The 15076-nt window shown below is 36.4% G+C and overlaps 1 protein-coding gene across 1 annotated transcript in view; it reads left to right on the top strand.

The window, feature by feature from the left end:
- Positions 1–763: 763 nt before the first annotated feature.
- LOC114023418 (transmembrane protease serine 11E-like) overlaps positions 764–15076 on the top strand; it is a 62802-nt gene continuing 48489 nt past the window's right edge. Inside the window, exon 1 of the mRNA XM_027836036.1 lies at positions 764–858. Coding sequence (XP_027691837.1) covers positions 851–858 — 8 coding nt within the window. The 5' untranslated portion in view covers positions 764–850. The remainder of the gene's footprint in view (positions 859–15076) is intronic.

Raw genomic sequence — 15076 nt, 5'->3', positions numbered from 1 at the left:
GGTCTTATGGGTTGCTGCTAGAGGCTGGTTCTAGTTACGGGTGGCCCCCAACCCAGTCAAACATGTCAATAGCCCTATGTCTCCACACACATTTAATTCATTCCACTCAGCCTTGCCTTTAGTCTGTTAATTAAGTAGAAGCATTGAACATAATTTTTTAAAGGTGATTTTCAGAAGTCTGTTACACACATACATACACACATGCATGAACACATCATACCATATTTATACTTTTTTTTTTGCCCCAGAAAGAGGTCACAAAGTTATATGAAAGGGGATGGATATCCTTCCCTGTTGGAGCTTAGAATCTTTGAAACATTTTGAACTCTTAGGAGGAAATTGGTAAGGTATTCATGTTTTTCTTACTCTCAATACATTTTTAAAAGATAACACGGAATAGGAAATATCCATGCAAAGGGGTCATTATTGAATCCACAACACCAGTTGAAGAAGCAGCATTAGCTTGTGTGACCTTGAGCAAGTCACCTCTCTGGGTTTCAGTTTCTGTACTGTCAAAATGATTGGGTCACGTGAAATCTCCATAATGTCCCCCAAACTTATGGGTTTTCCTGTTTTTTATTCAGGGAGTTTTTTACTTTAACTGTTCACTTCTAGAGAGTTCTTACAAAATGACATATACTCTCTCATTCCTTAATCTGTCTCACTAATCAGTCACACAGCCAATCACTACCACCTTAGCCAAGACCAGTCAGACTAGTTCCATTTAAATTGTTAGTGACTTCTTTCCTCAACTTCATTTAGCTCACAAAGCTGTTGATATAGCCTGGGATGCAAAGACCTGTTTGTAGTTTTTGGGCACTCCTCTGGGCCTCTGCATTGCTTACCAAAGATGTACCGGTAAGTAAAATGACTCTTAGCTTCTTGGACTTTAGGTTATTTCTAGTTTTAAACAAGATAAATGATGCCACAGAGATGCCTATCACACTAGACAGTATGAGTATTAGAGAAAATATTTTTCAAAATTTCCCTTGAAATCATGTCAAAAATGAGATTTCTGTGATTGGAATCTTTCTTTTCAGATGGTAAATTATTTTTTCCCAGGGACCATTAACATATAAGCTTTGGAAAGTCATTTGAATGGTTACAAATGATAGTTGTGTAGTGGGAAGGATGGCTATTGCTTATTTCACAGTAGAAAATTATTTTATCTTGCTGCTTTAAAAAACAACTGAAGTACCTTTTATTTCCAAGTGTATATGTGAGAAATTACATAAAATAAGTGTATTAGTGAGGTTATTTTTATTCATAATGTTTATACTATTGTAGCATAAATAATGTGCATTTTAGAAATTTTAAAAGAAAACATATCAGAATGTAAACTCCTTGATGCCAGATACAGTCTCACTTTTGTATTTGTATTCCTAGTACCTAACACAGAACCTGGCAATATAGTAGGTGCTTAATAAATGTATATTGATTGATTGGAGATGAGGTTAATTTATCTTGATGACTGGAATCACTGGAAATCCACTAATGAATCCAAACAAATTCACTAGAAATGATTCATAGACTCAATCTAATGAACTGTTGTGGCTTAGGTCCTTTTTGACTTTAAAATCCTCAAAGACTGATGAGACAGTGATTTGTTTCCTTGTACCCCACCTCCCCAAGTAAAAAATCTTAATAAGGTTTGAGTGTGGTATTTTACTTTCTGAAAGTAACTAGCATCTTCAGGTTAAACATTTGTTTCCCCTGAGTTACATTTGTTGAGAGTTTGGTCAACTGCTTTTTCTAGGAAGGTAAGTCCACTGCTCCATAGAAGTCATACAATAGATTTAGTAGTGAAAGAGATGTGAGAGGCCATGTTTTCCAACCTCTTTATTTTACAGGTGAGAAAACTAAGACTTGGAAAACTGAAGTGACATCCTAAATGTCACACAGGTAGTGTCAGAGATATGATTTGAACCCAGGTACTCAGACTCCTGAACCAATGCTTTTTCCATTGTACTAAGCTCATTTGCTGAAGGGGAAAAAAAAGGGGGAAAATTAAAATTAGAAAAATAAGCATATGCCTTCATTCCCCCCAGCACTCCTTCACTTTCCATTTCTTAATATTAATAATAAAAATGTATGTATATATAATTTAGACATCTACTTACCTGTTAGTAAAATTCTCATAGCATTTGGTGTTTTCTTCTCCCAATATATAGCATATGATAAAAGATTTTGAGCTGGAAGGGATTTCAGAAGGCATACTCCTCTTAGCGTCTCCAAGTTGATTTCAATTTTAATCAGATTTTTCAAGGCTCCCTACCCATTGTTATCTTAGAAGTCTGGATTGTTCCTTTTAACCTATGACTTTTGCACTCCTCCCTCTGTCCTCCTTATCTTCAAAGATCAGATTGTTGGACTTGAGCAGTTGAGAAAGTCTCTATTTCAAAACTAACACCATATCTTGCCCACACCATATCTGAAGAATGAACTATTTGACTCTGAATGAAAGGCTGGAAAGGTAGAGGTGGAGTGGGTGGAAGAAGGTGAAGACTGGAATGAATAGAGACCCTAATTTTCCTGTTCTCAGAGGAGCATCCACATGCAGAATAAAATAAATATACCTTTCAAGAAATGAAACAATAAATACAGATTTGGAATGCCTTGAAGCATAGAAGTATGGATGAATTCACAAGTCAGTGTGATAGATATTAGGGAGGGAATAAGTGAGAAGGAGTTAAAGGCAGTTTTCAAGATTCATGAAGTAATACTACCAACAGGAAATTATACAAGAAAAAATCTTCAAGGTATCTGTGGCAAGATAGAAGACAACAGGTAGATAAAATGCTGGGGGGATGAGAGTGGAGTTGAAGCAGGTATTGAGACAAAGTGAATATTACAAATTATGTCATTTCCCTTAAACTTTTATTTTAGTCCATTTCCCACCCTGAGCATAGGGAGGCAAATAAATAAATGCATTATTAAACCATAAAAGTTGAGAAAGTTTGCACATAGGCAGCAGAGCAGGAGATAAAGGAAGACAACATAAAGGGGTAGAAAGTGCTGGATTTAGTCAGAGGACCTGTGTTCAAATCCTGACTCTGCCATTTGCTACCTGGATAATCTTGGGTATATCCTTTCACCTTTCTGGGTTCCTTACCTATAAAGTGAGGGAATATCTTCTAAGGTCCCTTTTAGTTTTAAACTTATGATCTTATGAACTATATAGCCAGGGTGGGTTTGAGAAGGGTAGGAGGTTATTCTGAGAAGATCATGTTAACTCATAATTAACCAACTAGAGATGAATGAAAGAAAAGGCCTCAACAGATTTGAATACAGAGTTACATGTAAATAGATTTACATGGAAGAGTTTAAGGCATTTCAAAATGGATAGGGCTTAGTGAAAAGGAAATCGAGGTGGATGGAGGGTGGAGCTTTTACAACTATTAAATTAAAATAGATCAGTTTTTAAAAAGGCCACCCTTTGTCTTATTTACACCAACACAATCAAATCTTAATAGGAGACACTGCCTCTGCTCTCATCCTTCTCTTCTTGATAACCTTCTCTTCTGAGTGAGAGCACAGTACTCCTAGAGGCAACAGCACTTATAGTCATGCTAATTATAAAGTAAAGGATGATTTTAAAAGGGACAAGAAGCTAAAGAGAGGCTGTAAGACCAATTTAGGGAGTTTGAGTGAAACCAGGAGGAGTAATCTAATGTACCTGCTAAAAGGTCATTTGTTTGCCAGGAAAACTTGGATACAGTAACCTGCATGAAAGAAACAAAGTCAAAAAGGGGCAGTTAGATGATGCAGTGGATAGAGCACCGGCCCTGAAGTCAGGAGGACCTGAGTTCAAATCTGACCTCAAACCAAACACTTGACGCGTACTAGCTGTGTGACCTTGGGCAAGTCACTTAACCCCGATTGCCTCACCAAAAAAGAGAGAAACAAAACTAAAGATGACACCCCCAGGAGTGACTCCTTGTCCAAAGGACACTGACAACCAGAGTCCTAGTCCTGTGCAATTAGACACAGGTTGGGAACCAACACATTTTAGAGTCGTCACAGACATCAGACTTGAGAAATTTAGCTGTGATTGAGGAGAGAGGGAAAACACACACTTACATAGAACAGGTAAAAATGTACTCGCAAAGAAATTTATAGATAAATACAAATTAATGAAATGAAGTGATGTATAATTGGAGAGGAGATGAGGAGTTATCAGAGCTGGGATGTGGGTGGGCTCCTATAATTTTGTTTTGATTTTAATAGAACATAAAAGTGGTATTCCAACACCTGGAAAAAAATTCAATGGTGGGAAGGGTTGAGAGACAGAAACTCTGGGATTCTCAGTGGACCTCCATTACTAATATTCTCAGGCATCCCTGATAGTAGGGGACCCCAGCACAGGTAGCACAGGTGAGGAGCAGTCATATCAGACAAAGGATTGGGATGGGGGGCAAAGGCTTAAGATGTTCCAAGGTAAATGCAAGTCACCATTATTTTAGTCCCGGGCCCCCAACCCCTAGTGTACCAAAAGCAGATCCCTAGGTGAGGCAACATGAGGGTAGTCAATCCCCACTGCATCCAGAGAGCTGGGCATCAGAATGGGGTGAATGCTTTTTTTTTCCATGATGAAGCTTTCTACCTCAAGATACTCCTATAGCTACCTAGGGCCACTGACCTTGAGGAGAAAGTGTCAAAACCATAGGGAGTACATGTACACAAATATGTATAGCGACTCTTTTAGTGATGGCAAAGAACTGGAAACTGAGGGGATGCCCATCAATTGGGGAGTGGTTGAACAAGTTGTGGTATATGATTGTGATGGAATACTATTGTACTATAGAAAATGATAAGCAGGATGCTCTCAGAAAAACCTGGAAAGACTTATGTGAACTGATGCAGACTAAAATGAGCAGAACCAGAAGAACATTCTACACAATAACAACAATATTGTTGCCAGTTGTGAATGACTTAGCTATTCTTAGCAATACAATGATCTAAGACAATTCAGAAGGACTTATGATGATAAATGTCATCCACCTCCAGGAAAAGAACTGATGGGGTCTGAATGCAGGTCATAGCATACTTTTTCTTTAATTTCTTTATTTTTCTTGTGGTTTTTTTTTTGTCTGTGTTTTCTTTTACAACATGACTAACATGGAATAATGTTTTGTATGACTGAATATGTATAACTCCTCTCAAATTGCTTGCCTTCTCAATGAGGGGGGATGGGAAGAAAAGGGAAGAGAATTTGGAAGTCAAAATTAAAAAAAAAAGGAATGTTAAAATTGTTTTTACATGTAATTGGGGAAAAATAAAATATTTAAAAAACCATAGGTAGGAGCAAGAACCCCTCCACATTGATACTCTGTACAAAGTCCCAACAGCCCTGTATTAGTTACAGTTTTGATTGGCAGCAAATTTCTTGCTACTTTATATTCTTTTGTTTCCATTTTATTTTACTTTTCAATTAATAAGATTTTTTTTCCTTTTTCTGTTCCCTACCTCCTTCCAAAATTTAAAGAAAAAACAAACCCTTGGTAGTAAATATGCATTCATTTGTTTCCTTATCACTTATTCTTCAATTTGCTTATAACTAATTTTTTCGTGTAAATGAAGATAATTTAAGTCAGTGACTGGGTGAACTTTCTAGGCAAAGTCACAAACAATGACTTTGGAAGTATATATTTTAGTGGCCTCATCAAGTCTTCTAAAAATTTGTTTCAATATGTATTATACACACATAAAATATCTACTTCACCTACTATTCATCTATTATTTTACATTTAATATAAATATACTGACTTTATCATTTTCTTATCTCAGCATTCCTCTGACATTTGTTACAATTGCATGATTCTAAGCAGCTAGGAAACAGCAGCCTGAGCATGATGTTACACTTTGAGTCAGGAAGATCTGAGTTCAAATCCTGCTTTAGCCATTTCTTAACTGATTCTGGGTCTCTTTTGATCTTAGTTTCCCCATCTATAAAATGAGGATAATAATATCACCTACCTCAGAGGGTTGTGACAAGCAAAAGAAATAATATATGTAAAGCACTTCACAAATTTTAAAACACCACATGATAATAAGCTGTTATTATTCCAATAGAAAAAAAGAACCAATAGAAATTGAAGACAGAAATAATAATCTTAAGAAGGAAGGCAAACCAGCCAAACCAAAAGGAATATATAGCACATCATTATTTAAGTTCTACTGAGTAAACTTTCTTGACCACTTTTTAATCTAGAAAAAATTCTTTTATTTGTCTTTATATTATTTTATATTTTATTTCTTTATATACTTAAAAAGGAGGCCCAACAAATTCTTTAAAGAATATTTTTGTGTCCCTACCAATTCCAACTAACATAATCTATATTTCTCATCTCCTACTTTATAAAAAAGCTTCTGCTTTTAGAATTTTTTAGATTTTTAGGTTTTTAGATTTAGATTTTGATTTTTTAGATTCAAATCTATATTTTAATATTGTCTTTTGAAAGGATTTTTTGATTGCTTAAGATTTTTCCTTAAAGAAGATGGTTGAGCTCATGGAAGTAATGTTACTCCATTGCCTCCTGGCAGAGAGAATCTCTGGGGAGTTGGAAGAAACATGAATATAATTTTGTGTAAGCAGACATACCTCTCTCATATTAGAGCATTTTAGTAATGTGTCATTGATTACTATCCCATTTCAATGGGCCGGGTGTGAAATTTACAATGCTGAAAGAAACGCTTTTGTTCTAAATATTGAGGAACAGGAAAAAGACTAAATCCACCTCTCAATGAAAGCATCTATGTTTGGGGAGGAGAGGTTGGCACTCTAACATAATACGATCACTGCTGCTTAGCTCTTGCAAGTGCCTATGCCAGGCAGAGGCACTTGTTTTCAAACAAGGACTCCTCATTCCCCATAATCATGTTTTATGCTTCAACAGTGACACTAATTAAAGACGGTTCTAACCCCCTGGATCACATGAGATGATATTTGTAAAATGCTTAGTGCAGTATCTGGCACAGAATAGGCACTTATTAAATGCTTGTTTCTTTCTCTTCTCTCCTTCCCCCTGGAGGATCTGTTGCCCAGCCCAACGGAAGTAAGAAATTTGGTTGAACTAAAGTTCTAGTTGTGTTAGCTTTGACTTAGTTGAAGATAAAAGTTTGGGAAGTTTCTCATGTTATACTTTCCATATAGCTTCTTAGACTATTCCATACTTAGGCAATACATACTCACAAAACCATAAAAATTAGAGCTGACAGGGACCCCAGAGGCCATTTAATCCATCATGCAAATATGGAAACTGAGGCTTTGAGGTGAAATGGTTTGTTCAAGGTCACAAAGGTAGGAAGTGTCAGAGCCAAGATTTGAATCTAGATCTTCTGACCTTCTGATCTGTCTCTCTTTCCACTGTGCCTCCCTCATTCTCATGAGAGAATTGTTTAGAGGTGTGAAAGTATTCTGAGAAGTTCAGGTGTGACTTGTTCATCTTTGACTTAGTTCAGTTAGAAAGTTATGATACTGTAGATGTTGAGAATGAGAAATAAAGCTACTGTAGCACTGCAGCATGTCAAATTCTATTTGTTAAAAATTCTCTGAGGATACAGCAGCAAAAAACTAGGGGTGTGTGTGTGTGTGTGTGTGTGTGTGTGTGTGTCTATGTGTGTGTCTGTGTGTCTGTGTGTAATCAGGATTTTGCCCTAGGTCACTGAGGATAGCTGAATCCAGAAACATGCTTCCTCTTTATGAACTGGAAGTCTGTTGCCCCTGAGCATTGAAAGTCCTTTACCAGTCCTGTATTGTGTAATGCCACCTCCACTCCTTTGACCAGTTTCCAGGTCACCACACTACTATGGTACCCCTTTCATCCACTGCTTTCCTCTTCTTGTCTTCTCCCAGTTACTAGGGAGTCAAGAGCCATCTTCCATGTGGCATTGGCTTGTGATAGATGCCTAACTACTGCATTCATAGGGTAACTGGACCAGGAGCATGTTGGTAAATATTTAACAATAGGCTCTATGAAAAAAAAAATTGCAGAAAACACTTTTGTTTAGTCTGCATTAACATTTTCTCCCCTGCTTTCTTAAGCCTGGACAATCAACAAAATAAATCAAGCTCTGATTTACAGCATTTGCCAGTTTGTGAGGAGTAAATATTCAACTGAACAATGAATAATCAGCTCTGGTGCATTGTTATGTGCTGGCTCAAGAATACCCCTTATATACCCACTTCCAGAGTGCTCCAACAACTCAATTTGTCCAGGCTTCAGAAACCTAGTTACATTTCTGTACAGCATACATTCTCTGTGTTGTTGTACAACTTCTGAGGTTTTTACAATGTTAAATAATAATTAGCTTATATAATATCACTCTTCAAGGAGTTCAAAGGAGCATAAGATTTCATTATGTACATTCTCTCTCAAGCAGGCAGATATTTTTATTTCTTTTTTGGAAATGTAGAAACCAAGATTATGGTGATGTTAAGTATGTTATCTAAAGATAAACATTTAGCAGCAGAACTAAGGCTGGTATCTATGCTTCCTGACTCCCAGTCAAGTTGTCTGACCATAAGTCTTTTCTCTTTGACTGATTAAGATGTCTCATCTCACTGATTACTATTTTTTCTTGATTTTGTCAGTAAGTAATTCTATGGCATTTATACTCCCAAAAGGTTTTATTATGGTTAGTAGATAATTTTGACAATAGACATCTGAAGAAGGCAAATAGCAGGAATTATTGTCTCCATTTTATAGATTAAGAGACTGATGTACCTAAAGATTAGGTCATTTGCATTCAGTCATGTGATTGAGTGAATAAGTCATGTGGTAGATATCAGTTGTAGAAATGAATATATAGAACTTCTTGCAGTATTACAGAATGTTAGGTTTGGAAGAGACTGGAGAGTCCTTCTAATTTTATGCCCCTCATTTTACAAATGAGGGACCAGAAGCCCTGAAAGGTTAAGTGACTTGTCCATGGCCATGCAGTTACTGAGTGGTAGAGGTACCACTCACACTTAGATCTTAACTTTGAGTCCAGAGCTCCTTACTTCGCTTTTGTCTCTGAGGAATCCAGTGCAACAAACCTTCATGAAGGGCCTACTATGGCCAAGGTACAATGCTAACCTTGAGGATACAAAAGTGAAAAATGACTCCATTTACCCTCGAAGGGATCATAATCTATTGGGGTGATACAATGTGGGCACAGGTAACTACATAGAAGCAGGCAAAGGAGAGAATCTGAACAAAATTATACAGGATGGGATTTTTAACTTAGAGTTCATATACTTAAATTATTTTTAAAAATTATTATTTATTTATTTTTAGCATTTTTTTAAAATTTTGAGTTCCAAATTATCTTCCTACTTACAACCCTTCCCTCACTCTCTGAGAAGGCAAGCAATATGATATCAATTATATATTTGAAGTCATGCAAAACATATTTCCATATTAGCCATGTTACAAAAAAGCAAGAAAAATTATCATTGTAATATTGATGTTTAAATTTTTTTGATAACTATAATTCAACATAATTAGTTTCCTTTGTAATTCTTGTATTTTATTCTATGCATTAAAAACACATTATTCTGAGAAAGGTTCCATAGGTTTCACCAGACTGCTAAAGGAGTCCTTGATACAGTAAAAAAAAAAAAAAAAAACCAACAAAAACTAAGAACTCTTATTCTAGGAAAATTTGAGGAGGAAGAGAAAACTTTGATATCAGGAAAAGCCTCAGAACAGAGCCTGGAAAACAGAGAAAAATTTTAGCAGATAGAGATAAAGAGAGAGTGTATGTCCAGACTTGGAAAATAGACTGTGTGGGAGACTGAAGCCTAAATTTGGGGAAGGTCTAAATTGTCCAGTTTGATTGGGACATGCAATAACTGAAGGAGAACAATGTGAAAGAAATCTGGGGAAGTCATTTGAAGACAGATCATAGAGGGCTTTAGCTCCTTTCCCTTGTCCTCTCTTTGAACTCTTCTTTATATCTTCTAGAAAGTTTCCTTCTTTTTAATGCTAAATTTCTTGAAAATTACACTGTGTCCCATTTCCTCTTCATCTGCTTTCTCCCTAATCTTTTGTCCCTTGCACTTTTATTCTCTCTACTCATCACACCACTAAAAGTTGTTTCCTTATTTGGCTCCAATGACTTCCTATTTGCCATAGTCAATGGTTTTTTCTCAGTATTTGGCCTTTTGAGTGTTCTGTAGTGTTTGACACTTGACCACATTCTCTTTTCTTAACTTTTCTCTTCTGTGATTCTATTCCTAGAGATAGTGTGGCAGAGTGGAAAAACTGTTGAACTTGAATGAAAAAAAAATTTTTTTTGTTAAGTGCTTACTGTCTGCCATGCACCAAACTAATTACTAAATTATCAAATTATCAAATACTAAATACTAAAAACTAAATTTTATATTAAATAGAAAAATCAAGACAATCTTTTTCTCAAGGTTCTCCTATTCTATTTGATAGGGACAACACATACAATAAAATTCAATTGTGGGACAACAAGAGAATCCTAGAAAGTCTAAGAATGTAGCAGAAGGGAAGATGGCATGGTCTAGGTGTCCTGCCTTAGTAGGTTATGTGACAGCACCAGAGATCTGTAGAGTATAGAAGCAGGCCAGAAGGTGAGTCCCAGAGAACCTTGGGATGCGATAACAGGGGAGATAATAAAACCTCTGGGCCTCTTGAATTCACAAGGTCACTGCTAAGCCTGGACACATCCATCTCAAGATTGATGTTTGGTCATATGATCCAATCAGGTAAAGACAAGGACTTAGTATCATGAAGACCTGTGTTCAGATCCTGTCTCTGACACTTACAAGCTGTGTGACAATGGGTTGTGAATCACTTAACCTCTCATTCTTGAATTAATCAACTCATTCCAGTAGATAAAACAGAAGAATATATCCTCCTATTTAGTGAGGTATTACTGGGCATGACCTGGTAAATTCTTTCAATGAGTTTTTCAATGGGCCTATCTACACCTCAGTAAGAAGCCAGAATCAAAGTACTAAACAATTGCTTCTAGGTTTCTAAGCTTCTCAAGTTGACTATTAAACATCCCTGATTAACTCTCTACATGTAAAATATGGATAATTGTACTAGCACTATCCACCTCACGTGGCTGTTGTTGAGGGAGGCATTTTGTAGTATATTATAGCAATATGAGTTTGTGTTTCTTTTTTTGTGTTCATAGGCTCTTCTTCAATCCCGAATATACTCATTTCCAAGGTCTATGACCTTCTCTTTTCTCTCTCTCTATGGCATAATTTTATCCAGCCCCACAATTTCCACTATCATAACTCTATCCTTATTTCTCTAATATAGCCCTAATTTCCTTCTCAGATTCTAGCCTACATTTCCAACAACTTGTTGGACAACTCTACCTGAACATTCCATAAATACCACAAACTCAACACATCCCCAAACTCACCAGCCTCTTCCCAAACATAACTAATCTTGATTCCTTTATTTCTATTAATTGCACCACTGTTTTCAAAGACAGTCTTGGAATCTTGGCATCACTTTTGTTTCTTTTTCTCCTTAGACATTGCTTTGCTATATCCAATCAGTTGCCAATCTAGTAGACCTAGTTCCACGATGTCATTCATCTTTGTTTTCTCCTTCACCTTCCTACTGTCATCATCTTCATTTAAACCTCTGATTACTATCATGCTACTGTGCCACTTACTAGTTGCATGATTTTGTTGAAGTCATTTAACTTTTTTGAATCTCACTTTCCTCATCTGTAAAATGGAGAAAGTTAAACCTGTAGAATCCACCTCAAAGGGATATTGTGAAAAGTCAAAAGATCTAATGCATATAAAATGATTTTGTCACTAATTAGTTATTATTTTATCATTAACAAAACAGTAATTTATTATTATTCATACTACTACTGCTGTTGCTGCTGCTGTTACTACAACTACCACTACTACTACTACAAATAATTAGCAGTGTGGTATAGTAGATAGAAAGCTGTCCTTGGAGTCAGAAGGACCTGGGTTGAAGTCCTTCCTCTGATACCTATAGCTGTGTGATCCTAGGTAGGACCCTTAATTCTTCAGTACCCTGAAATCATTCCCTACCGGGGGAAGGGAACCTGCAGCCTTGAGGCCACATGTGTCCCTGTAGGCAGGTTCCCCACCCCTGTATCTAAACTAAAACTCTAAGTTGCAGAAAAGTTGACAGTTTTCCTCAGTAGAGGATGTTTCATCACTGAGAACTTTCAACATTGATGACATCACAGGTCTGGACCAATTATTATTGTTATCTGGATTATTGAAATTTCTTACTGATGTGTTTCTCTGCTTCCAATCTCTCCCTTCTCCAATATATCATACATATAAATACTAGAGTTGTTTGGAGCACATCTCTGATCATAATCCTCCCCTGCTTCAAAAACCTTCTATAGTTGACATTTGTCTACCAAAGAGTCCAAATTCTAAATGCTAAATTCCTTAGTATAGCATTTGAGGTTCTCTACAACATGATTCTATCTTATCTTTCTGTACCTAATTTCTCCCTGCTTCCTTTACAAGAGAGAATCTTGATTTTGTGTAAAGAGTTGTGGATTTGGAGTCAGAAAACAAGAGTTCAAATCCTGGAGCACTTACTTACCCGTATGACTTCAGGTCAGTAACTTAATTTCTCTGGGCCTTAATCTTCTCATTAGTAAAATGAAGGAGATAGACTCGGTAATCTATAAAATCTCTTCCAGTTCTAAATCTGTGGTTCTCTGATCATTTAGTCCAGCCAAACCATATCATTAATTGTTTTCTGAACACACCTCTACGCTTTCCTTTCTCTGTGCCTTTGTTCATGCTTTTTCTTCTTTCTAGAATAACCTTCTTTGTCCATCTCCACTTGTCAAAAATATTTTTATCCTCCTCAATCCAGTTCAGAAACCGATTCCTTCAAAAAGACTTTCTGGATATCCCTAGCTGGATATGTTTTCTCCTCCCTCTGAATCTCCCACAGAACTATGTCTCCTTTTGGAACTTGCGCTGGAGTTATTGTGGACTTATGTTTCTTTTCCCCTTCTGTTCTTTCTCCTCTACACAGGCATATGATTGACAGCTCCTTGAATATTGTGTCTTTTCATCTTTGTTTCTCATTCTTTGCTTAATACAGAACTTTGCACATAGAAAGCATTTTATAAGTATTTGTTGAATTGACTTGACTTGGCTGTCCACTGAGGTAGTACTTATCAAGCAGCAGATTTCAATTATCCAGGACACTGACTAATTATGATTACTGTAATAATAATAATGATCATGAACTTGTATAAAACCACACAGTCATTTTTATTAGTTGTTATTGCATAACAAAATTTTATGAGGTAGATCAGCATAACTATTAAAAGAGAGTGGTCAAGTATAATGGAAAAAGCACAGGGACGAGGGGATATGTTCTGGTTTGAGTAGCAATGCCCTTGAATTAAGGCAAGTCACAACCTCTCAGTCTTTCAGTTTTCCTACTTGTAAAATGGGAATAATTAACTTTGACTACTATAAAACTCACAGAGATATAGCCAAGACTAATGGATAAATATAAGTAAACCACTTTGAGCATGTCATAAAAATTATAAAGACTACTCAAGTTATTATTAAGTAATTTTATCCACATTCCACAGGGCAAAGTGGGAAAGCTGGGGTTCGAGGTCTCAGATACCAGCATTCCAGTTTGTTGCTCCAAACCATATACCTCATGACTGACAATTAATTTTCTGTAGAGGTCTCAGCAGAAGTGTTGGTGTAGATTTGGTTGGGTAATAATTGGTGAGATCATCTCCTTAGGCAGAAACCACAAGAAATGCAGCAAATTTAACACCTCCCTTCTCAAGTCTTCTTTTCTCAGAGGAAATTATTGAAGAAAAGCCTTCTGCCTTGATGACAGCTGATTCACCCCAATTTTTTTTCTTTTCACGTTCTTTCCATCTTCTTTCACTCGTGGAAACTTAGGCCTTCGCAGAAGACACTGCATCCCTGCCCACCCTTCCCAGTGTAAGGTGCTTCTGCTCTTTTATTTCTTGTGACATGTTGGCTACTCTTTCTCCTTTCTCATGAAATTCAGTACCTAGGTGAATTTTGTAATTCATGGGTTCTTAGTCTGATGTCCATGAATTTGTTTTAAAAATATTTAATAACTATTTCCCTATAATTTAATAACTACTTCCTCTGTAATCTTATATATTTTATTTTATGCATAAAAACATTATTCTGAGAAGAGGTCTATAGGCTCCACCAGATTACCAAAGAGGTCCATGGCATAAAAATGGTTAAGAGTCCCTGATCTAATTCAATGTCTGCTCTTATACTTAAGATTATAAGGGAATCTCAAAATCCATGTGGAGGTACTCTCAAGGACCCTGGTCTCATAGTTTATTAACCTCCTAAACTTCCATGACATATCTCTCTCAATTGTTAGTATTGTCTCTTCACTTTCTGTTTACTCTTAATCTCTTCAATCTCTATTTATTAAGATACCTGTTATGTTCCTTTAGGAGAATATAAGCTCCCTGAGGGAAGACACTTTTTTTGTTTTGTCTTTGTACCTCAAGCACTTAACAAAGTGCTCAAGCCTTAAAATTTTTGCTTCATACTGATTTCACCAATGTGGAGAACTCTAGGTACAAAAACTCCCTTCATCATGCAAATTTGCAATTTGAGCTCTAACTTCTACTCTTAGTGAATTGTTTGGAGTGCTGAGATTAAGTGACTAGTTTGTGTTTGCACGGCTAGTATGTACCAGAAGCAAGAATTAAACTGAGTCTTTCTGATTTCAAAGTCTGCCCACTAGACACTAGGCCAAATTGTCTGGCAAATAAATTTTTAAATTTATCAATGGAAACAATGAAATAATTGAGAGCCTTGAATATAATTAGCCCTCAATAAATGATTATTGAACTGAATTAAATTCATTATTCCCTCAAACCCTTTCATCTTCTTAATTTCCCTAATACTATTGAGGGTACTACCACCACCCTCCCAGTTGCCCAGACTCAAGACTGAAGTATCTTTCTCGACTCTGCATTCTTTCTCTTCCCCCATATCCAATTAGTTGTCAAATCTTGTTATTTCTCTGGTTATGACATCTCTTGTTAATGACCCCTT

This window comes from Vombatus ursinus, unplaced genomic scaffold, assembly GCF_900497805.2.
Source record: "Vombatus ursinus unplaced genomic scaffold, bare-nosed wombat genome assembly UNPS02014818.1, whole genome shotgun sequence".
NCBI classification, from domain to species: Eukaryota; Metazoa; Chordata; class Mammalia; order Diprotodontia; family Vombatidae; genus Vombatus; species Vombatus ursinus.
This window is presented reverse-complemented; position numbering and strand designations above follow the sequence as displayed.